We start from the raw sequence: 25,062 nt of genomic DNA on the forward strand, positions 1-25,062 counted from the left end.
TGACGCACCCCTGCCAAGATTATTTCCTCTGTCCTGATGTTTTCCTTTATCTCAGTCTGTTTATGCAACCTTCAAACAAAATCCCCTCCTTTTTTTACAGCTGCCATGGCACGTTACTTCCCAATGAATGTGACTTACAGTAATTTATTCTCTCCTTTTTGTTGAGTGTCTGTAGAAACCGGACGCTTAATCATATTTGGCATGTGTAAAAATGGGCTTGCTGTTATTGTTGGAAAACAGTGGCAAAAGCCTGCATTTTAATATTATTTATTTCACTCATTTTTATCACTCTTCATAGCAGTGTCACTCACTTTACCCAAGATTGCTTGGACTTCACTTCAAGCATGTTTCTAACGACAAGTCATGTAAAATCTGAGCAAAAATGCTGCATACATGTGCTGTTCTCACATGTGGAAATCATTCAAATAGCTATTTCGGAAAACTTTGTTGCTTAGTTATTTATTTGTATTTATTTTGGCTTATAGTAACCAACCAATACAAAAGTTGTGCCACAACTACGTTTGCCACCTTCACTGTGAGGTAACTGACACACCGGTATGAATAAGCTTCCTATCTTGGCATTCAGTGTGCCCTGGGTAGATTAGTTGACAGTTCAGACTATTTAATTATTTTTATCTGAGCGCTATGATGACATTCTCACATCTTTAAGAGGCGTTAATATGCGTCGAAATTGATTGCAGCTTTTAATTAAAGTGTGGATGACCGTACAAGTGCTAGAGACAAATATATCCAGACAGAGAAAGAAAATGTGAGTGCATGTGTGACCTTTTGGAAGTGTGACTCCAGCTGGATTGTCATCAAGCTGTCTTTGAAGTGATGCTGACGCCTCACCCGCCAACATTTTTCTTTTTTCCCGTTTGGGGGTGGGTGCCTAAACGTGTGTGTGTTTGTCCCTCTGTGCCAGTGCGCAGAAATTGAGCGTCAAAAAAGAAATGGGGTGTATAAATGCACAGTGCAGCATGAGACTAATCCTTTACACTGCCTGCTAGTCTGGCATACAGTCCTCCAGTAATCACTAAGTATTTCTATTTTTAGCAGAGAAACTATCCCTCTGTGGCCACTTTTTTTACACTTATTTTCCCCACCACACATCATATGATAATGGTAATTGTTTTATTTATTTTGAACATGTTTCATAAAGATGCATTAAAGAACATCACATTTTTACATTTAAGATTTCCGAAAGGGAGTAGGAAGAAGGATATTTTATTTCATCCTACCCCTTCTCCTTGTCTCTGCAATTACTGAGTTTGTTCACATCCTTTGTTTTCATGTAACATAAAAGAACAGAGAAAGTGGAACCATGTGTTTGTACTGTTTTTAAACTGTCTCATACTAGGGATGTCCCGATCCACATTTTTTGTGTTCCGATTAGATCAGATTTTTTAAAATATGGTTATGAAAATAGCTCTTCAAAGCATTAAAAATAATGCAACCAAAGTATTGCTGAATTTAAACAGCATAACCAACAATATTGTTTGGCTTTTCTAACAAACCTCTGTGAGTCAGGTCCCTAATCCAAGAAAAGATCCAATAAAAGTCCATCCAATAAAAGATCAAATTGGAAAAAATGGCGTGCAAAATACTTTTAGGGTAGGACTAATCATTTGACATGGTTATAGATCAATTTGTGGTGTAATTTAGTATATGATATATTTGTAAAAAACTCTCTAAGGGCCCTATGAAATATGTTTTATTTTTTTCCCAAATTCATTTTTTTCAGTTTAAATTTTTTAGAATTAAGTTTTTGACCTTTTCCACTTTTTTTTTTTTTTTTTTTTTTTTTTTTACCAGCACAAAGTGTGTGCAATTTGGGTTAGTGAATAAAATTAAAAAAAAAAAAAAAAATCTTCCATTTATTGATGCAGTACATCATTGGCCCATTTTGTCCAGTCATTGAGAAATGGATGTAGTTTAGCTAACTATTCTAATGGGATGTCAGCCTCGGCACATATTGCTACAACATCTTCAACAAACTGTCATGACTGTGCTTGTGATTAAGGAAGATGTAGTCACAGATGTCATTCCAATCGCGTTATTATTGTACGATATTTTAATGACACCCTTATTTTGTTTACATTTACAATTAGACAAATGTGACAAAGAGTGCTCTTATTTTGAAGGTCGGAATGTGTTGCGTGTGTGAATGCAATTGACGGTTGATACGCACTGGGTGCAAGAATAAACGTGTCTGTCGTCTTTTTTCACTCAGAACCTGCACGTCGTCAGTGAGCATTGTAAAATGGTCCTTACATTAAAGCAGTAAAACACAACACAGTGAAAATATACTCATCCAGCCTGACTTGCGCACACACACACACACACACACACACACACAACACATTCACGCCCCTTAACAAAGAAGTTTCCACGGTTTTTCGCCGACGTTTCGACATGTTTAGTAGTGTTTGTGCAATCCCTATTATAAGCAACCAGCGGTTAGAGTGGCACTTCCTGTGCGACCTCCCTACACCATGACGCAGCAGTCCGGGCACAGTGAGAGGGAAGTACCGCTGTAGTTACGGAGCCGAATATCCAACGCCCAACGTGAAAATAACGTCACCACGTTGCACCGCGGACATATCTGTGTGGTGGTGTTGCGTTTTCTTCTTGCGGGTGGCGCGAGTCGAGTGGCAACGAGCTTTGAGGCGTATTACAGCACCTACCATGCTGGAGTGTGGCTCAGAGTTACGAACATTACACGGCAACCGGATCAGCCCTATCTCGTGGTGAAAGCCGATATTATCCGATCTTCACAAATACAGCGGATCGGCAACCGATTCCGATTCTGAAGATCGATCTTACACTGGTACATTTTGAGTTCCTTGCTCAATTCATTCCATAATTTTACTCCACATACTGATATGTATCGGTGTTGTGCGAGCATAAATGTTTTAATTTTACTTTTTCGGTTGTATTTCATGTTATAGCCAATAGCCTAGTTTTTGTGCATTGCTTTTAATGAGTACAAAGCTAATTCTGACCTGAGTGCAATGGAACATTTATCTGGCGGGTGGCTTGAGCTTGTTTGACTTCCCCACACAAGAGGCCACATCATCACTCCGTGCAACCCGTAGTGGCGCTTCACCTAAGCCTACGATAACATCTATTACTCTTGATATTTAAAAAAAAAAGGTGCTGAGATCTTGTCAGAAATTCTGTAATATCTTGGCTCACGATCAAACGGTGAGAGGGAACAGAAGACGATGAAGAGGGGGAGCGAGGAGCAGAAGAGGACCGGTGCCTCGCCGGAGGCAGAACAAAACGCCTCAGGCTGATTTAATGAATGGAGAAAGACTGCCAACAAAGCTCCAGAACTCTTCATTTTGTCCTAAAATGGGAAAACTCACTCAAAGTAGGACTGCCCTTGCAGATGTGCAGGTGAAATGGGGGTAAAAAACAGGAAAAGGAGGTGGAGAAATATTTCATTATGTTAGGCTGAGAGTACAAGGGAAAGTGTGAGTTTCTTTTTAGCAGCTGGGCATGTAACCTTGTAACAGCATGCATGGCACAGTTCAAATCACGAGTCATAAGGGAGCTCTCGAGGAACTCGTCAAACCATCGGAAATCGCAGGAGGTCATTGCTCAATATAACAGTCTGACTCACACTGTCATCTTACAAAGAACGCTAAAATCATCACACAGCAATTTAACACTCAAATAACAATAGTAATAAGAAGAAATAATAAGAATAATATAGTCTATAAGACAACTACCAAATATGAGTTTAAAATAACAAACAACTGTAATAACTTTTACCCAGAATGCATCACTTCCAGCAGGGCAGGTCATTGGCCAATCGTAGCCATGCCATTCTATTTCATTATGTTTTAAAACTTCAATCAGTCAAATGGGATCCATTATTGTCCACACACTCAATGCAGATCCAGTAGCTCTGAAGTTGGTAACCCATAACAAGATGGTGTTTGGAGCTGGTACGGGATCATGTCTACCAAGATTGAAGTGCAAACGGAACGCTCGTTGTGTTGCAGTTACAGATTTGTTTCTTTTGATAAACGTTTCCACAATGAAAGCGCGATGCTCACCAGTCCAATTCATGGCAGCAACTGAAAAATAAACGAAAAACAATGGCATTCTAAAGAAACAAAGCAAAATGGCATTATATGAAAAAAAATGTCATTATATGTACTTTTCGAAAAATAAAAACACTTTTTTGTTTCTTTACTTTATTTGCCTTTTATTTAACATACAAATGTGTCAGATCATTTTGCCTGACCCTGTATAACATTTACTACCTAATACTAAGTAAACACATTAATATTAAAAAGATTTGTTAAGTCATTAAATACATTAACTATGGTTTTCTCACATGGTTTACATATATAACTAAAGTAGCATTTACCGTTACAAACATAATTTTTTCATTTTTTTTTCATTGTTTCAGTGAAGCGGCTCACGCCAATGTCTCACCACGCCTGGCTCTGACATCTAAGGTCAAGGTTTATTTATAACGCACATTTAAAACAAACAGTTCATGCTGGCCGAAAGTGCTGTACAGATGAAGAAAATAAAAAATAAATAAAATAGCTAAAATAGTAAACATGTAATAAGTTTAAAAATCAAATCAAATCAATACAAACAAGTGGAAGAACAAAACTTTTGACACAATAATAAATAAATAAATAAATAAATAAATAAATAAATAGACTAGAGAAGCACTCTGGGAGCGCAGACCTCCTCCAAGTGCCATAGTTCCTCCCACATTGTGATTCATACCAAAATAATAATCCTACATTTTTTGGATCGGTCTTTGATATTTTGTAGAACTTGTGGGAAACTTGTCTTGTATTTTCTTTCCAAGTGCTCTGACCATTTTTTGTGGCGTTATATGCACAAATGCCGAAAATGGTCCTATTTTGCAATGTTAAAGAATCTTTAAAAAAAATTTCTGGATCCAGACCGTGATCCGGATCACCCCCAAAATGTAATCATTTCTTCCATATCCCTTTGGCGACAATTCCTAAAAATTTCATTCAAACCCATTTTGGACTTTTCTTAAAAGCCAGTGTATAAAGGTGATTTTTTTTTAGTGCTAATTAAAAAAAAAACCCTCTGAAGGAGCAGTTTTGAGTTGCAAGGGGAGGGACTTCCATAGTTTAGGGCCTGCGAGTGAAAAAGCTCTGTCTCCTCTTGTGTCTAGTCCTGTCCTGGGACAATGTAAAAGAGACTGGTTGCATACACCCACACGCTCCGAGTAACAGACATCTCAGCAATTTGTCCACAAATTTCCATAGCCAAAAGTTTTGCTCTCTTCCTTCTTAATATCCTTCCTGAAATAATTAGTTTAAGCATGGCACAAAATCTTTGAAATTGCAACAAATGCGCTAGGACAGACACACACACACACACACACACACACACACACACACACACACACACACACACGTGATGTCAGTGTTTTGTGCGCATGCATATTACTTCCCATATGCCTTGTTGGTATTTTACACAAATACAAATCACATTTTTTTGGTAATGTGAACAACTGCATAAAAAAATGGGATTTTAACAAAAAAATCTAAATTGAACATAGCCAGAGTGTATTCCTCTGCTTTAGCTAGACCAAAATTTATAATTTATGGAAGTGTGTTTGTAACCATTGAACGCCATAACACAGAACGCCAGCAGCAAGTCGAGCCTGTTCATGGTGAACGTTGACCTCCTTAGTCAGCTGATCAAAAGTGTAAGACCATCGTTCAAAAAATAACAAAAAACTCGCCAAACCAGAACAAAAAAAAATCTCAGTAGAACATAGTAATGATTAGGTCCACCGTTCTTGTTAATCCTTCAAAAATTCGTTTGGCCGTGCTTGATGCCAGTGTCTCTAGGAGGTTAGTTGGAAGGGCCTCAAAGTATTCCTTCCACCGTCCAACTATATCATCAGTCGAGGTCAGCAGGCTTCCGTCCCCACTGTAAACAGTGTGGACAGGGCGCGGCTTCCCCTTTCTGAGGTGTCGGATGGTTTGCCAGAGCCTCTTTGAGGCCGACCGAAAAGTCGTGTTCCATGGCCTCACTGAACTCCTCCTACACCTGAGTTTTTGCCACTTGGCCTGCCGGTACCTGTCAGGTGCTTCAGGAGTCTCACAAGCCATCGATGCTCGATAGGACTCCTTCAGCTTGACGGCATCCCTGACCTCTGGTGTCCACCATCAGGTTCGGGGCTTGCCATCACGACTGGCACTGACCATCGCAGCTCTGATTGGCTGCCTGTAATGGAGGTACAGAATACTCCCCATTTGGACTCGATATCCTCGTCCTCCCCTGGAATGCAGGGGAAGCTCTGCCAGAGGTGAGAGTTGAAGACTCGACGAATGGGAGACACTGCCAGACGTTCTCAGCACACACTCACTACACGTTTGTGTCTCCCAGGCCTGTCCGGCATCCTCCCCCTCCATCTAATCCAAGTCGTCACCAGGTGTTGATCAGCTGGCAGTTCAGCCCCTCTCTTTACCCGCATGTTCAGAACATGCGGACACAGGTCTGATAATACGCTGACAAAGTTGATCATAGGCCTGCGGCATATGATGTCCGTCCTGGTGCCAAGTGCACTTGTGAACATCTTTAGTTGCACCGAACCCTTATGCTTGCCCCCACAGGTGGTGGGTCTATAGGGGGGGAGATCCCATGTGGCTTCTTCACGCTGGGCCTGACCACCAGGTACTCAGTATCCCATGTCCGGGCGAAGTGCAGTCCCTCCTCTTGTTTTTGTTCATAGGGTTTTCTGAATCACTCTTGGTCTCGCCCGTCACCTAGGACCTGTTTGCCTTGGGAGACCCTACCAGGGGCATATAACCCCAGACAACATGGCTCCTAGGATCACTCAGGCACTCAACCCCTTCACCACGATAAGGTGGTGATTCATGGAGGAGTACATCAATATTAAATAAAAAATGTAATCACTAAGTAATAAATTCACCAATATTAAATAATGTCCACAACAAATTGTCATGATTATCACAGCAAAACCAGCAGCAATACAGAACACAGAGAATGTGCAGAACAACGACCTGCTTGTGTTGTAACATTGATGTTCAGAATTCTGCTGTTCGTGAATGCACTTCACTCACCGTGAGTGTGATTGGTGGATAATGAGGAGGTGTTGTGTTGCTGTTGTGGAGCACGAAGGCAAAATGGTTGAGTTGTTGAAACTGAGCGCTGCTGTGGGTGTGTTCATGTCGGCAATGTTTAAAAAGAGCGTCAGACTCTGTGTACCTCTGTTGGGATGCTGCATTGCTTACAAGACTTGCAAAATGTAACCTTCAAGCACTTGTTGCAAGTGGGTGAATCTGTAGTCATTTAGCATTGTGTGTGTCTGTGCGTGTGCACGTGTTTGCCTTTGTACATTTGCTTCCGATTCAGGGAGTGTTTTACCAACTGGACACAAATGATTTACTGGAAGCACTGTTGCAGTTGAGATGTGTTAAGGAGTGGGGAGGTGGGAGGATGAGAGCAGCATGCTAATGATGCTGCCGGCGTTTCTCGCAATGGATGACTCACACTCAATATGGGGGCGCAAACATCCACAGTGTGGGTAGCAACGCATACAGTGCAACACGCAGTTCGTCATTCTCTTCTGTATTACAAATGACTTAGTTTCACTTTGACGTCCATCCAGAACAAAAGTGAGGGATGTACTACAGATGTACTGGCATCAAAAGAGGACTGAGACCAATTCCACATAAATTAAGCCAAATTAGGGGCAGCATAGCCATTGCAGCGGGACACGGCAAGGCTGCAAAAGCGACATATTTGAGTCTTCAAGTATCAACTTCCAAGTCTAAGACAAAAATTTACAGTTTTCAAGTTAATTAACATAGCCGTTGCACATGTATAGTTTAAAATCAATAAAATTAGTCTTACTGCGATTGGCTGGTGACCAGTCCAGAGTGTACCCCGCCCCTCGCCTGAAGTCAGCTGGGATAGGCTCCAGCATACCAGCGACCCTAGTGAGGATAAGTGGCATAGAAAGAGAATGGATGGATAATTTGTCTTAAATGGTGGGGGCCCTGAACATGATAATAATGACTGAATGGTAAAAAGTGAACTAAAATTGCCACAAGGAGTCAGAGAAACAACTCCACCTGTGTCATTTTAAAAAGCTAGCATGGTGATGTAAATCATGTGGTAATTTGTCATATTCTAATTTTATGTGCCCCCTTTCTTGACTCCCCTTAAGATGGTAGCTTTAGGATGCCTATTATTACCTTTTTACTGCAGCAGCCCACACGAGCATTTCACAAAGTGGTGACACAAAAGCTGATGGCTGTTAACGATGCCAGACAGAAGAAAAAACATTTTCTGAATGCTGTAAAGTCACCAAACCAATATTTTGGAGATTAGCATTGTCCCCCACATAATACAATATTGTATAACGTTGATACTTTCAATTTCTCTGATAATGTTTATAAACTAAGATGCATTAATCATCTCTGAACATGCACCAAATTGTCACAGTGCCTTCAAAGATGGAAAAGGAACTTTTGCAGAGTAATACTGTCACCTACTGCAGTTTTATAGTTATAGCCGTTGGTAACCAGCATTTGCCAATATATTGCGGTTGGGGTTGCTTCAGCAGCCTTATTGAATATTTTAAATATACAGTATATAAAAGAAATGAATGGCCAACATTGACCAAAATAGAAAAAAAAAAGTCTGTTAGTAAGCCTCTCTGGTAAATTTAATGTAATTTTCTATTACACTACACACTACTAGAATCACATCAGCATCATATTTGTATCTGTTTGGTGAAATTAATTGTACGCAGTTAATAGTCAGTTAATTTTATTGTTCTTCTTGTAGTGAACAGCCAGGAGTGTAATGCTTCCCTGCAGTTGACAGAAGTTTCATTTCCAAATTCAAACTCAAACACACCTGTGTAGATTTTTGATGTACTGTAGCTCCTGACTTAATCGACAATGACTGTTCACCCTCCAACTTTTCATGTAACTTTTGAACAACTCTTGAGTTTATCTTGCAAAAAAATAAAAAATAAAAAAAAATCAATAGACAGCATACAATAAATGTCTTTCAACATACTGGTTTTGCTGTGTAATTAAAAAAAAAAAATCTCTCAGATTCTTGCTGTTAAAAAAAATTGGACTGAATAATATTTTGTAAAAACACAAGCGTCCTATAAAATGCACTCCTGCATTGTAGATACTGTGCCATTTTCTCGCATACACTCCCAGATTAGAAGAATGGGTAACAGGCGAACAGATCAAAGGTAATGGGAGATAATTGCAAATGTAGGATAATATAGATACTCAGAAAGAAGAGAGAACATAATGCTGGCAAGATAAGCTAGACTAGATATAATTATCCTATGAGTCATAACATCATTTACATGTTTGGGGGCGGCTTATATATTTCTTCTGATATGAATCTAAAAAAAACTGGTTCCATCATCAAACCATTCAATAATTCAGGACATTTGTGCTATTATCTACATCACAGCAATTCTAACTTTTGACATTAACATTCCCATTTTTCCACAATGCTGAATGCCGTTGATCTAATTAGATCAAAGGCATTCAGCAACTACATACACATTGAACAACAGATTTCCGTTTTTTTCCTCCCCCTCATCAGGCTTGCGCATTCACACACAATGTCTCCTGACATTGCAATAATTTATTTATTTATTTTCATTTTGTAGATTGTGTTAGGAACAAGCACCTAGTGTGATAGGCTGAAAGTATGAAACCACTTACTGAAAAATGGAATTTAGACACTTTTAATTTACACCAAACCAGAAGGACGAAATAATCAAATTTTGGTGTGGAACCAAATAGCAGATCCAAGAATGTGTTACTGAATATACAAAACTCACAAGAAGACATCGAACATGACTTTTTTGGTTTTTTGGCAATTGTAAACCAGTTTCATTACTGCCACCGACAGTCTATGATACAAGTGGTCCTCAGGTTCCGAATGACTTCTGTTCCTATAACTCAGATGTATTTTTAGTGTAAGTCGGAACTTATACCTAAATTAACACCTAAGTCACTCACGCTGTTCACAGAACACATGACAGATATATAAAATACACTAATAAAAAGATAGACCGATTACAATTTTCTGAGCAATTTTCAATCATCGATCTATAAATAGCCTGGGTATGAGAGTATCACAGTCAGTATCAGTATCAGAGTTGTTCATACCCAACTACAAGGAGCTGCACTTCCCTTTGAGGTGCTAATGGCAGGAGAGGATTAGACCACTACTCCGCCCAGTGTTAGTGTAAGGAACCAGTAGGAGGAGGGTGTTGGCACACCAATTCCGCCCACTCTTACTGTATTTAAGGCCTAGGCTACCAGCACTTGTTAGTTCACTGACGAAGCTCTTCAGATGAGGAGCGAAACGTCCGACACCTTCTTCACAGAAGTACAGATGACGTCTCAAGAAGCCTTTCCCTCGGAGATTAATTAGCAAATAAATATAATATACTAGATACATTGTACACAAATAGAAAAGTGAGTGTGTAGGCGGGGCATACACCTGATCAGTGTGGGAGGGTTGACAGCTCCCTCACAACCCTAAGTAAAACATACTTTTTCACACTTTTTTCCAGGGAATAAATGCAGTGTTATAGTGGGGTTATTAATAAGGTATCATTTATGTTTCTACCTTAGTGCTCTGTTGTTGGTCATTCATTTTGATTCATCATGAACTTTATTTCAGACACATACATCGTCCATAGACATTAAAAACAAACGCATCACCAACAAGACATAGCAAAAGATGGCTATCCCTTGCTATATAGGTTAAGGCGCCAGTGTTTCCACAAACTACTAAGGAAACTGACCGAGCTTTGTACAGGGTTGGTCAGAGTATATATGATGCAGTTTACAGAGCGTGTTAACCGACACATACTGTACATCTGTACATGACATTCCGTAACACAGCAGCACAGGTTGGTACAGCAGCCTGAACAAAAATTTGACTGGTACTAGGCACCTTAAGCAGCATCTTCATGCCATCATTGTACGCCACCTGAAGTTGATGTATACTGCTCTTTCTGTAATTCCGCCACAAGTGGGCAGTATACATAGGAGTACAATATGCTTTAAAAAGTGCAGTTTTAACAGATACTGAGCACATAGAGAACTTAAGAACAAGCATGTTAGCTTGTGTATATGACATACAACATTGTCTATAAATGTCTCTATCAGGAACTGCAGAGGAAGTGCAGTGATATCGCCAACGTTAAATACAACAAACTAGTGTGAAAGCTACACATACAACCACACAGCACCTGTACTTACGATCATCACTAGAAAAAGTGCCGCTTCTTTTGACACCGGAAATGGGAGTACAATTTAACTTAAGGGGGGACAATTCATTGTTCTCTTTAAGCTTCTTAGCTGTAAAATAGGGAGGAATTATTCTGTAACAGAGTCAGGAGTAAGACTAAAGAACATGGTGAGCCAGAGAGGAACTGATGAAGTGAAGAAAGAAGAGAGATGAAATAAATGTGACAAACTAAAAAGCTGTGGGATGGGGGAGTTAGATGCAGAGAATGAGAGAGAACACAAAGTTTTAATTGACTTCTTTGAATGCCAGACGTTGTAGAAAAGATGCAATCCTATTTATAAACCGGGTGTCTGTGAAAGCACATGTGCATATTTCTTTGCATATACAATATGCAGACCCAAATTTGTACACTCGTATTTTATCATTTTGGTCCAGATCAGAGTACCGAGCTCCAAGTGTGAACACAGTTGCAATAGATAAAATTCTACTTTAGCCCAGTAAGGGGCAATAGTGCATTTTGGCTGCATTCACAATTCTGGTGCGGTACTCTGGTCCAGACCTAGAAGAAGTAAAAAAGATACTTGATGCACACTTTTGTGTGGATTGCTTAGCATTCACGTTGGTGCGGCATGGCTAAGGTGGTAGAGTAGTCGTCTCCCAACCTGCAGGTTGCAGGTCCAATCCTCTGTCCTCCTATGATCTTGTCAAAGTATCCTTGGCCAGATACTGAACCCCCAGTTGTTCCTGATGCTGTGTCATCAGTAGGTAAATGTGGTAACAGTGTCAAAGCGCTTTGAGTACCTTAAAGGTAGAAAACCGCAACAAGGTTCATTTGCCATTTACTACACTGGTATTTTTGGGACCAAAGGTGATGGAGTAAAGAACATATGCATAAAGTAAGGACTTAATTGGTAAGCTTTTGTGACATACAACATGACGTAACACAAATGTTCCGTATGCTGTTAAACACAAAGCGGAGAGCAAAGCAGAAACAGTGCTTCCAATGCATCTTTTCTCTCATACTGTATTCATTTCTGTATTCTTTTCTGCCATTTTAACATTGGTGCATGTCTTTGGTTCGTGTAGTGTTCATATTTGAGCTCATGTGAACCGAACTGCACCAGAGTCCTCTTGCAAGTGTACGGAAACCCATTTCTCAAGAGTTATCAGTCTGCTGGTTTGTTGCACACCAGTGTTTGGATGACTGCGTTTGCAGTTGAACAGATAAACTGTACTAGCAGAGCAAACACGCCAGAGTTCCTTTAAACCAAACCAAACATGACAAGTGTGAACACACCCTAAAGAACTGGTTACAAACTTTAGTACAAAGCTAACCAAATAAAATCTATTTCCAGCCACCAAAACTCTCTTTGAATGCATGTGTAGGTTGTTGGGGGGAGGGCAATCAAAGTCTTTGGATCAAGGTTGTAATTCCACATTAAAGACAACATTACCTGCTTGACACAATTAACAGTAGAAACTGTAGCTAGAGAACCAGTGCAATAACTTTAGATGCAGTTTTATTTCTGCTCAGAACAACCACTCTTACAGAGCTGATGTCAGCACGGAACACGGAAAGCAGCTTCTGTGACTTATTGATCATGTTCGAGTCGCAAGGGAAAACTGGTGGCACTGTCGTTTCTTAGTCCAATTTAATTGGACTTGTGTACCCACTTAAGAAGTTTGATGACCAAAGTTGGGCACACAGGTTCAAGGTGACTGTTTCATACCTTCTTGATAATAATGTGTTGGATGGTGAAAAAGTGGCTGCACACAATTGTCGGAACAAGTACGGGGGGGTAACAATAATATTATATACACTCCTGATCAAAATCTTAGAACCAGTAGAAAAATTGCTAGAATTAGCATTTTGCACATTTTGATCTTCATGATGTTTTAAGTAGAGCTACAATATGCAAATACAAGAAGGGAGAGTGAGACAAAAAGTACTTTGAAAAAGTAATTTATTGAAAACAACAATTAAACTGAAATAGCTTGTTTATCAGCTGATCAAAAACTTTTCTCAGTAGGACTCATTAATGACTAGCTCCACTGTTCTTGTTAATCACTTCAAAAATTGCTTTGGGCATGCTTGATGTGAGTGTTTCCAGGAGGCTAGTGGGAACATTGCTCCAAGTGGTGAAGATGGCTTCATGAAGGCCATCAACTGTCTGGAACCGATGGACATTTTTATAAACTCCCCTTGCCGTCCATCCCTAAATGTTCTCTATAGGATTTAAATGAGGGGAACATGTAGGATGGTCCAAAAGAGTGATGTTATTCTCCCTGAAGAAGTCCTTGGTCAAGTGAGCATTGTGAACTGCAGCGTTGTCCTGTTGAAAAACCCAGCTGTTACCACACAGACGAGGACCCTCAGTCATGAGGGATGCCCGCTGCAACATCTGCACGTAAGCCACCGTTTGACGACCCCGCACCACCTGAAGCTCCAGTGTTCCACTGAATAAAAAAGCACCCCAGATCATGATGGACCCCCCTCCACTGTGCCGGGTAGAAAACATCTCAGGTGGGATCTCCTTGTCATGCCAGTAACGTTGGAAGCCATCCGGACCGTCAAGGTTACATTTTTTCTCATCAGAGAGTAGAACTTTTTTCCACCTTTCAATGTCCCATGTTTGATGCTCCCTGGCAAAGTCTAAACAGGCAGTTTTGTGGCGTTGAAGGAGACGAGGCCTTTGAATTTGTTTTTTGTTTTGTAAACACTTTTCCCGCAGATGCTGTCTGATGGTTATTTCGCTGTGGTCGGCACCAGTAAGGGCCTTAATTAGAGTCAAATACCACCCTGTGTCTTTTTTTTAATTTTTTTTTTTTTTTACCCCTGTCCTGTCCAGCCTTTAAAGCAGATAGAATTGTACATCTAAATGCCGTCAAGTGCTCAACAGATTTACTCTGCCAGGGAGAAGTGTGATATACACTTTGGGGTGCGGGGATGAGAGGGGGACAAAAAAAAAGAGAGACAAGGACAACAGCAGCAACAACAACAATTGTGACAACAAGAACAGAACAACAGAAACATACAGAACGACATCAGCAAATAAATGTCTGTGACAACTATAAAGACGAACAAGGACATACAGTAAGGACAAAACAATATCACAACGGTGATATCACGACGGTGATATCACCGTCGCTGTAATAAAACCAACAACATAATAACACCCTGGTTAGCTCAATGAGTAATGTGGGGAAGTACGTATGTACTGTGAGTGTGCATATGTACAGGTATCTCTGTATGTGGGGAAGACTTCACACACATAAAGGTGCAAGAATGTGTGGGCGTGTGATTGTCACTGAGAATGCATGAAAGGAAAGGGGCCGCCTTCCACCTCCCAGAGAGCCCCGCCCCAAATAGCCAGGCCGAGCCCCCGCCGCCAGAAGGCCACCAGGCAGCACAAAGATCAGTGCCCCAAGAGCCAGCCCAGAGAGCCCTTCCCCCCGGGAAGACTAGCAAGGGGCCGAAGAGAGGTAATCCCAGCCAAGGACAGGGCGCCGGCTGGCCGGAGGACTGCCAACCCCTGAGACCAGCGAGAGATCACACCCCACAAAGGCAGACGAGTACCGGGGGCCACAAACCGGCAGGCTCAGAGACGCCCCCACAACCGGAAAGAAGCCCGCCCGCGCCAAAAGCGCCAATCCCCGCCCACCGCCAACCCCGGCCCGACCCCCGACACAGGGCTGCCCCGCCCAGGGATGCAGGAGGCACACCCTCCACCCACCCGGCGGAGGCACGGGCGGCAGATAACCCAAGGAGCAGCGGAGCCGGGGACCCTGGGGTCCCAGACATACAATCCAGAACCCAGGCACGGAGAGCGTGGACCGCCGAGGAGCAGGAAGACACCAGGCCACACCCTCCCAACGGTAGGACGCCGCCAGCAAGGCAGACAGGAGAGCCACCGAGGAGGAAAGCGGGAAACTGAGCAGGCGGGCAGGAAAACGGGCGAGCAGCCAGGCGAACCACCACACAGCGCCAACCGACACCCGCAGGCCAGCAAACCCCGAAGAGGGAGCGGGAGCACCGCACCCCAAGCCGCAGGGAGGCCAAGCACAAGAGCCGAGAAGGCGAGACCAGCAGCAGACCAGCCGACGGACCCCACAAACCACCAGAAGCCTGACCAGCCACATGCCACCAGAGCCGACAGCGCACCACCCGCGCACCGGAGCCCCACCCCCAACAAGCCCGCAGACAGACCGGGGTAGGCGAGGACACAGACAGCGGCCCAGCAGAGCACAAAGCGCAACGGCGACAAACGCCCAAGCGCCCGGCAGAGCACAACTCCCCCCAGTGGGCCCGGCGCCCCAACAGCCGCCACAGCGCAGCAACCACCAGCCCCTGCGGCGGCACACGGGCCACCCGCAGCACCGGCACCGCCCCCCGGAGACTGCAGAGGCGCCCGCAGCACATGTCAGTCCAGGGTAAGCACCGCAAGCCCCCCCCCCCTCTCTAATGCAATTAAAAAAATAATAAATAAATAAAATAAAATAAAAGAGGACAGCTACGAAAAGCTGGTCTCTGTGTCCCTGTGGGGTGTATCTGTGTGTATGTATATGGGGTGTATGTGGATGATAGCTAATGATGCAATTAAAATCGGGGGACAGCTGCCGCTCGGAGGGCCCCTCACCTGACCAGCCCCCCCAAACCCTAAGTGTCTACTCTGCGATTAAAATTGGGGGGCAACAGGTCAGTGGCAAGGCAAGGCAGCTCCCCTCCCCAACCACGCCCGACCGTAGGCCACTCCCCAAAGTCCTATATGTATGTGAGGTGGTGCAGTGGCACAGGAAGGACGGGGGCCCCATACCCCAACACCGCCCAAACCGAGCAGGGGGGGGGGACCAATGACACATGACCGACCGGCCACCCACCACAGCCCAGGCTCGGGCGAGCCACAGGCCGCAGGACACACCACAGGCCCTACTACCACAGACCACCCTATGTCTTGATAGAAAGCCAGTTGGATCATCCGGCTCAGCGCAGGTGTGATTGTTTTGGGTCTACCGCTTGACTTTTTTGTTCCATAATGCTCAGGATCTTTCCAAAAATTTAGAATCACTATCTTACTGCTCCCAACCTCAGCAGCAATGGCACGCTGCGAGAGGCCTTGCTTATGCAGCTCGACAATACGACCACGTTCAAAAAGAGAACACCTCTTAGCTTTAGCCATCAGGAGGGCATGATAGTGTGAATGCCTGACAGAAAATGATTTTTTTTTGCAGATTTTGGCTTTTATAGCCTGTGGTCTTAAACTTTTGATCAGGTGATAAACAATCTATTTTATTATTTTTTTTTGTTTGTTTAAATTACAAGTTCTAAATGTTTTTTTGTCTCACTCCCTCGTGTTGCTTTTGCATATTGTAGCTCTACTTGAAATCTCATTAAGATCCAAATGTGCAAAATGCTAATTCTAGCAATTTTCAACTGGTCTTAAGATTTTGAACAGGAGTGTCATAATACTTGTAATTTCATCGTACATCAATAAAAAACGGATATTTGTATTATATTAATATACTGTCATATTTAAATCTAATATAATTATTGAAAGTAATTATCAGTAAACATTAAGTGGAAGTAGTGATATAATTGTGACGGTCTAGTAGTGTGAAGCCCGGAAGCAGAAGCTAAGACGCGCTTGGCAACAAATACAAAGCTTTAATGAACCAAAAGGAAAGGAAGCAAAGGAACCAAAAACAACAATGTAAAAGCACTAGTAATAAAACGAGCACCGTGAAAAACAAAGCTCAATAGAAAATTGCTGCTGGGTGAACCCCGAGCAGGAATAAAAGGGGGATACAAGAATCTTATTGCTAGCAGCAGTAGAATAGTCTTTAGTAGCATGTACTAGAACAATACAAAAACACAAGAATATGCACAAGAAGAATACTCCAATGCCTGCACTGCTGCAGCCATGTCACCAAATAGACCCAGCTTAATGGCTGATTAGTGCCATTAGGGACAAGACCCGATCGGACCTTTAACTACAGTAGTGGGACAACTTTCACAAGCATGTTGTTATTTTGGAAGAATGATGTGGGGATGTTAGCTTGGCAAGAAGCTTGTGATTGTGTTGGCCTGAGCTGCTTCATCACACATTGAAAGCTTTGCTGTCATACAGTCGTGGAAAAAAATAGTAGACCACCCCTATTTCTTCAGGTTATTGATCCATTTGAACGCCCAGTACATCTAAAGGTACATTTGTTTGGACAAACATAATTCCATTCCATTCCATTTTCCTCCGCTTATCCGGGTCCGGGTCACGGGGGCAGCAGTCTCAGTAGGGAAGCCCAGACTTCCCGGTCCCCGACCACCTCCTCCAGCTCCACCGGGAGGACACCAAGGCGTTCCCAGGCCTGCTGTGAGACATAATCCCTCCAGCGTGTCCTAGGTCTTCCCCGGGGCCTTCTCCTGGCTGGGCATGCCCGAAACACCTCACCAAGGAGGCGTCCGGGAGGCATCCGGACTAGATGCCCGAGCCACCTCAGATGGCTCCTCTCGATGTGAATGAGCAGCGGCTCTACTCTGAGCTCCCGGATAACCGAGCTCCTCACCCTGTCTCTTAGGGTGAGTCCCGCTGCCCTACGAAGAAAACTCATTTCAGCCGCTTGTATCCGCGATCTCGTTCTTTCGGTCATGACCTAAAGCTCATGACCATAGGTGAGGGTGGGAACATAGATCGAACGGTAAATTGAGAGCTTTGCCTTCCGGCTCAGCTCTCTCTGCACCACGACGGTCCGGTACAGCGACCGCATTACTGCAGACGCTGCGCCGATCCGCCTATCGACCTCACGCTCCAACCTTCCCTCACTCATGAACAAGACCCCGAGATACTTGAACTCCTCCACCTGGGGCAGGACCTCATTCCCAACCCGGAGGGAGCAATCCACCCTTTTCCGACTGAGAACCATGGCCTCGGATTTGGAGGTGCTGAGTCTCATCCCAGAAGCTTCACACTCAGATGCAAACCGTCCCAGTAAACGCTGCAGGTCACAGCCCGATGAGGCCATCAGGACCACATCGTCTGCAAAAGCAGAGATGAGATCCTAAGGCCCCCGAGCTGGACTCCCTCGACACCTTGGCTGCGCCTAGAAATTCTGTCCATGAAAATTATAAACAGAATCAGTGACAAAGGGCAGCCTTGGCGGAGGCCAACGTTCACCGGAAACAGGCTTGACTTACTACTGGCAATGCGAACTAGGCTCGTGCTCCGGTTGTACAAGGACTGAATGGCACGTAGTAGCGCGCCACCAATCCCATACTCCCGGAGCACCCCCCACAGGACACTGCGAGGGACACGGTTGAATGCCTTTTCCAGGTCCACAAAGCACATGTAGACCAGTTGGGCAAACTCCCAAGTACCCTCCAGGACCCTTGCAAGGGTGTAGAGCTGGTCCAGTGTTCCGCGACCAGGACGAAAACCACATTGCACCTCCTGTAGCCGAGGTTCGATTAACGGTCGTACCCTTCTCTCCAGCACCCTGGAATAGACTTTCCCAGGGAGGCTGAGGAGTGTGATCCCCCTATAGTTGGAACACACCCTCCGGTCACCCTTCTTGAAAAGGGGGACCACCACCCCAGTCTGCCAATCCAGAGGTACTGTTCCCGACTTCCACGCAATGTTGAAGAGACGTGTCAGCCAAGACAGTCCCGCAACATCCAGAGCCTTGAGGAATTCAGGGCGAAACTCGTCCACCCCCGGAGCTTTGCCACTGGGGAGCATTTTGACTACCCCAGATACCTCAGCCACGGTGATGGAACTGTCCGCGTTCGTATCCTCAGTCTCTGCTTCTTCTATGGAAGGTATGTCAGTGGGATTGAGAAGGGCCTCAAAGTATTCCTTCTACCGCCCAACTATATCCTCAGTCGAGGTCAGCAGGCCCCCGTTCCCACTGTAAACAGTGTGGACCGGGCACTGCTTCCCCTTTCTGAGGCGCCGGACGGTTTGCCAGAACCTCTTTGAGGCCGACCGAAAGTCGTGTTCCATGGCCTCACCGAACTCCTCCCACACCCGAGTTTTTGCCTCAACCACCACCGAAGCCGCGTGCCGCTTGGCCTGCCGGTACCCGTCAGCTGCTTCAGGAGTCCCACAAGCCATGACAAACATAATGATTATAAAAACTATCAGAAAGAAAATGCAGAAAGTATAGCTGGAGCGACGGTAGAAAGAGGAATACTCCAAGGCCTGAACTGCTGCGGCCATGCCACTAAATAGACTTGGCATAATGGCTGATTAGTGTCGACTGCAACTCGTGGCTCCTCCTCGTGAGTCCTGGAAGTCTGAGGGCAGAGCGAGAGAAAGTAGGAAGTAACGGGCACGACAACAAAATAAGAGCCCATCCAGTTGCCGAATGTTACAATAATAATAGCATGATCACATACACGCATGACTTTTTTCTTTTTGTAATGCTATTATATATTTGATTGCATGTGTTGGACCTGTACTCTGTTATTTTTTCCAACCAACCAAAGCCGCTGTATTACATTGCCTGGTTACGTTTTTTTTTTTTTTTTTTGCTGTCTTTTATTAAGACAGGTTGAACATGTTTTGACATACTAAATTCATGCAATAATATATTTTTATATTATATTTTATTTTATATTTATATTCTACATATGCCTAGTTGTATGTTGTTGGAACACAAAAGACTTTGCTTTCATCCTGGCACATTATATGTTGTATATGTTGTACATTCCTCTGACAGGGACCATCCTTAGCTCTGCCACTTGGAGTAGGTGCAAAACATTAATTGGATGGCGGTTTATCCCATGCGATCCAGCTGGAAATCCAACTATGTAACACCCCCAATGCCAAATGAGAGCTGCAATAGTTTTAACACATGTCGTTGAGCGACGAGCTGGTGAGTCAATGCCTCCTTGTACAGCAAAATGAAAAGACAACTCTGACATAACACATGGCTGGCCTTGTAGATGTGGCCTGCTGGGCATTCATTATGAGACATTGCCATATCAATTCGGATTGTCTGAATCTCTGCTGCCGCCACGGAACTTAACAGGAGTGGTGTTAGTGGAGGAAGTTAAATGAAGGCATCGGTTGAGACGAGGTTGTGACAGGAGAAACTAATCATCTGTTCCCTATCAAATAACAGAATAATATGATACACTGTTGAACACATTGTTAGCAAGGTAATGAGTGGCAATAACAAGACAAGGGTAGTTAGTGTAAATAGAGAGAGGAATGATAGAAAAGGGTGGAGGCTGTCTACAAAATTCCAGAAAACAAGCAGTACGTATGTTGTACAGTAATAAGACATAATGGCCTCCAGCTGTTACTTCTGTAAGAGAAAGGGGTGGAAAAACACAAAGCCAAACTGAAATGTTAATTTGATTGAGGTGTGGATGGATATGGAGACGTTAGGAGCAGCGTGAGAGGAGTGAGAGGAACATGGAAAGGTAATGACAAGAAGAGAAGAAAAGCAGTGTGGGAGTAGATGTATCAAAAGTGAAAAGATGGAAGCGGGGAGGAGTCAAAGGCGAGGGGACCTCAGCACTGCTCAGCACACAGGGGTGAAAGATCACAGTCAGTCACTGAGGATTTGTTCTGGGAGGAGAGTAGATGTCTAGAAATCTCTACCTGATGCTGTCCACACTGTACTTGTATTTGGTGTTTTCAGCATTGGTTAAGAGGAGCATATATGGTAATCATTTGGTAGGCGGTAAGATCATCATTGCTACTCTTTGCTTCATGAGGTATAGCTCATACACAGCTGATATGTTCTGGGCCAAGGCTAGTCAATACATGTTGTTTTTGGAAAATTGGGATTGATTTTGACCAGAATTTTGGAAACATTTACTTTAGGTGAGAGGGGTTCTTCAGTCCAAAGAATTAATTCTGGGTGTGTGTTAAGCATGTACATCCACCACCTGCAGGGTCAAGCATAAGGGCCTGGTGCAATGTGGGTGGCGGTCGATGGTGGACACGGTCGATGGTTCTTGGGACATGGAACGTTACTTCTCTGGTGGAGAAGGAGCCCAAGCTTGTGAGGTTGAGACATTCCAATTAGACATAGTCAAACTCACCTCGACCCACAGTTTGGGTTCTAAAACCAAAATCCTCGAGAAGGGCTGGAGCTTATTCTACTCTGGAGTTGCTGCAGGGGAGATGGGGCGAGCTGGTGTGGGCTTATTAGTTGTTGTGAACTCTGTAGCTGTATCATCAGACCTGCGTCCGCATCTTCTGGACACACGGGTGAAGAGAGGGACTGAGCTGTCAACTGATCACCACCTAGTGGCGAGTTTGATTGGATGGCGAGGGAGGATGCCGGACAGACCTAGGCGACCCAACGGTGTAGTGAGGGTGTCCCGGGAACATCCTACATAGTCTCTCATTCGCCAAGTCTTCAACTCTCACCTCCGGCAGAGCTTCGCTTATATCCCGGGGGTGGAAAGGGGACGAGGATATCGAATCCAAATGGGCTGTATTTGGTAAAAATACGTAACATTTGCATAAGTATGCATATTTTTTGACTAATAATAATAATTGAATAATTCAACCACGAAACAGTATGATATTTTTGAAAAACCATGAGAGTGAAAACGCATAATTAAAAATTGAATTTTATTTGGTAAACACTAAACATTACTTATGACTCGAAAGGACTCACAAATTTCAAGCCTATGGCTTCATACCTGACTTGAACTCTCTTGTCTTGACTTGAGACTTGACTTGGATTTGCACGCTACTTGAGACTTGATTCGAGACATGGCATTAAAGACTTGAGACTTACTTGAGACTTGCAAAACAGTGACTTTCTTCCAACTCTGCAGTGTACCTTAAAGCTGCTAGTTGCATGAATTTAGCAACCACTATAACATCTGTTTTTAAATCCTTACACTCTCAAAGATTTATTTTGCGAACTGCACGTGCAACGGGTATGTGCATTTGCGCGAGACAGCCATCACTGACAGCCTGAACGCCAGTGGTCTTATTCAGCCCGGATGGCAATTTTTGCAAAGTTTAATTTATATTTGTAAGAAATGCAGACATTTATTTGTTAAATATGTTCTCTTAAAAACTATTGGTAACATATGCTAGCCGTTGATGGTGTTCTTAAATTTTTTGTATATTTTTGTTTATTTTGAGCTGGTGACATAGAGCAGCTTTAAGTGTGACATAGATTAACTTACTTTTACACTTAAAGCAGTTAAGAGTGTTACTGATCATTTCACAGGATTTATAGTGTCAAGTTACCACAGAACAGATCATTTGTATTTCCATAATTTATTTTGGGAAAATGTGTTTTTTTAAATGTGTTATTTATTCAAATCCATTCATACTGCACTTGTCATATAATTTCCTGCTACTAGTGTAATCCATAACAGTGTTTGCATATATGAATAATTATAAGAAATAAGAAATTAGTAAATAATAGATTGGGCATCTACAAATAGATTGGACACTACCTGTTCGCCATAGCTCATAAACACATTATAATAGAACTGTCTGTGAACGTAAGTTGTCGTTACAGCTCCATACTGTAGGTGGTGGTATGCATCATAGTCCCATTTAAACACATCTGGTCTGCCAGAGAGTAAGAAGACAGATCAGGAGGGATCAGGGTTTCCAATTTAGCGAGTTTGTTGCTATATTTAGTAGGGATGAGCGAGTTCACCACTATCTGTATCTGTATCTGTTCACCCATCTAAATTTTCTGTATCCGTATCTGTACTCAGAGTGGGCGGGGCATAGACCCGGACTTAAAACAGTACAATGATTTAAGTCTGAAATTGACATGGATCGATCAAAAGTTGCTGTATTTATTGTTTATTATTCAGCTATATGTGAACAAATAGATTGCAGTCCTCTCGGAAACATTGCGTGATTAATAATTGGGCAGGAGGTGTATTTGTTATTGTTTTATTGTGCTGATCATTGCTTTCTTTCTGTTTTATTACCAGAAACAGTCAAGCCAAGATAGCTCCCTGCAAGCGATTGTTATCCAGGAAAGAAGGCTCCATGTTGGGGTCCACAATGGCTGGTGTTTCATTGATACACCTCAAGTAGTGGTGCTGGAGCCTCTCTCCACAGTGGTCAAAGGGCAAGCTGAGAGCACTTCCAAAAAGAGTACTCAGACCAAGGACAGGTGAGCAAAACAAAACAAGTGGGAACAGTGGGAAAAGCTTTTGCTTAGTGCCTTCCTTTTCAAGGGCACATTAAGAACACTACTACAAACCTACATTCCATTTTAAACACATGTAGAAAAGAGTCCAGAGTTACTGGACACTGTACACAAGTGTACAGTATGTGATGTGGTACATAATAGACATTGTGAAGTTTCAAGAGTGACAAACTAACATCACATCCTCTTACCTCTTACATCCCCATACGTATTGTTTATGCACTGCAGAGTACAGCATTTGTCGTTTAATAGCCTTGCATTACATTCCAATGTTCTCGCGGCGTAGTTTTTTTTTTTTTTTTTTTTTTTTTTTTTTTAACTAAATCAATGCAACTTTTGGCCCTTCAATTTTATTGTGTCACTATGACACTAAATGGTGACCTTCTTCTGAGGGAGGTTTTTGCAGTAGCTGTCATGCTGTCATACATCAACACTTGGAGGTTGGAGGGCATTGTTTAAAAACACAAGTTTGATGTAAGGTAAAGTTTTGTTAAATTTGCCTAGCTGTAGTTTCATTCAATATAAATAGGCATATGCCTAATTTCTATATGCATCCATCTACTTTCTTCTGCTTATCCGGGTCTGGCTGGTGGTGCCAGCAATCCCAGTAGTGAAGGCAAGACTTCCCGGTCTCTGGTCACCAAAAAAACACAGAGGTATTCCCAGGCTAGCTGTGAGACATAATCCCTCCGTTGTGTGCAAAGTCTTTGCGGGGCCTCCTCACAGTTGAATATGCCTGGAATATGTCACGAGTGAAGCATACAGGAGCCATCTGGACTAGATGGCCAAGCTACCTCAACTGTCTCTCCTCAAGCCAGTTGACTTGACGAGAAACATTGCCAAACGTACCCAGCCCACCCTCCATATACACTTGGGCCTGCCAGGTCTCCCCGGCATCATTCCTCGCAATTTAATTCAATTTATCACCACGTGGGGATCAGCTCAGCCCCTCTCTTGACCCATGAAAACGTGCAAACGCACGTCTGATGATACAACAAGTCATAGCCCTCTGACCTAGGGTGTCCTGGTCTCCGTTTGGGGTGGACGCACATATAACATTCAGGACCCTATACCCGATCCAAAGGCGAAGGGAAGTGACCCTCTCGTTCACTGGGGATGACTCCAACACGCAGGCACTGAGTTGGCAGTCTGTTAATACTGTAAGCCCATGGCAACTCCAGAGTATAAGGTCCAGCCCCTCTCGAGGAATTTGGTTCCAGAATCCAAACTGTGGGTTGAGGTGAGTCCGACTATGTCTAGTCGGAATGTCTCAACCTCTTGCACAAGCTCAGGTTCCTTCCCCAACAGGGAGCTGACATTCCATGTCCCTAGAACCAGATTTGGCCACCAGGTTGCCCAGGTGCCCGCGCTTGACCGCCACTCAACACAAATTTAATTATGTTTGCCCCCCACAGATGGTGGGTCTACAAGGGAGAGATCCTGTTTGGCTTTTTCGGGTTGGGCCTTGGCCACGGGAGAAGGCCTGAGCACCAGTTGCTCGCCTGCAAGCCCCTCTCTCAGGCCTGGCTCCAGGGTGAGACACCGGTGTCCTACGTCCGGGCGAGTCTCTCCTTCCGGCTTTTTCCATAAGGTCTTCTGAATGAATCACTCTTTGTTTGGCCCGTC

General features: G+C 43.5%; 1 protein-coding gene across 9 annotated transcripts in view; it reads left to right on the plus strand.

Moving 5' to 3' along the window:
• Positions 1 to 25,062, plus strand: part of LOC129178107 (nephrocystin-4-like) — a 254,373-nt gene that overhangs the window by 68,258 nt on the left and 161,053 nt on the right. For all 9 annotated transcript variants that reach the window (XR_008569753.1, XR_008569754.1, XM_054769957.1 and 6 more), the window contains exon 7: positions 23,216 to 23,400. Coding sequence is in view for 7 of the 9 variants with exons in the window: in XM_054769957.1 (XP_054625932.1) it covers positions 23,216 to 23,400 (185 nt within the window). In the remaining 2 variants the exon portion in view is untranslated. The remainder of the gene's footprint in view (positions 1 to 23,215; positions 23,401 to 25,062) is intronic.

Source organism: Dunckerocampus dactyliophorus, chromosome 1, assembly GCF_027744805.1.
Source record: "Dunckerocampus dactyliophorus isolate RoL2022-P2 chromosome 1, RoL_Ddac_1.1, whole genome shotgun sequence".
NCBI classification, from domain to species: domain Eukaryota; kingdom Metazoa; phylum Chordata; class Actinopteri; order Syngnathiformes; family Syngnathidae; genus Dunckerocampus; species Dunckerocampus dactyliophorus.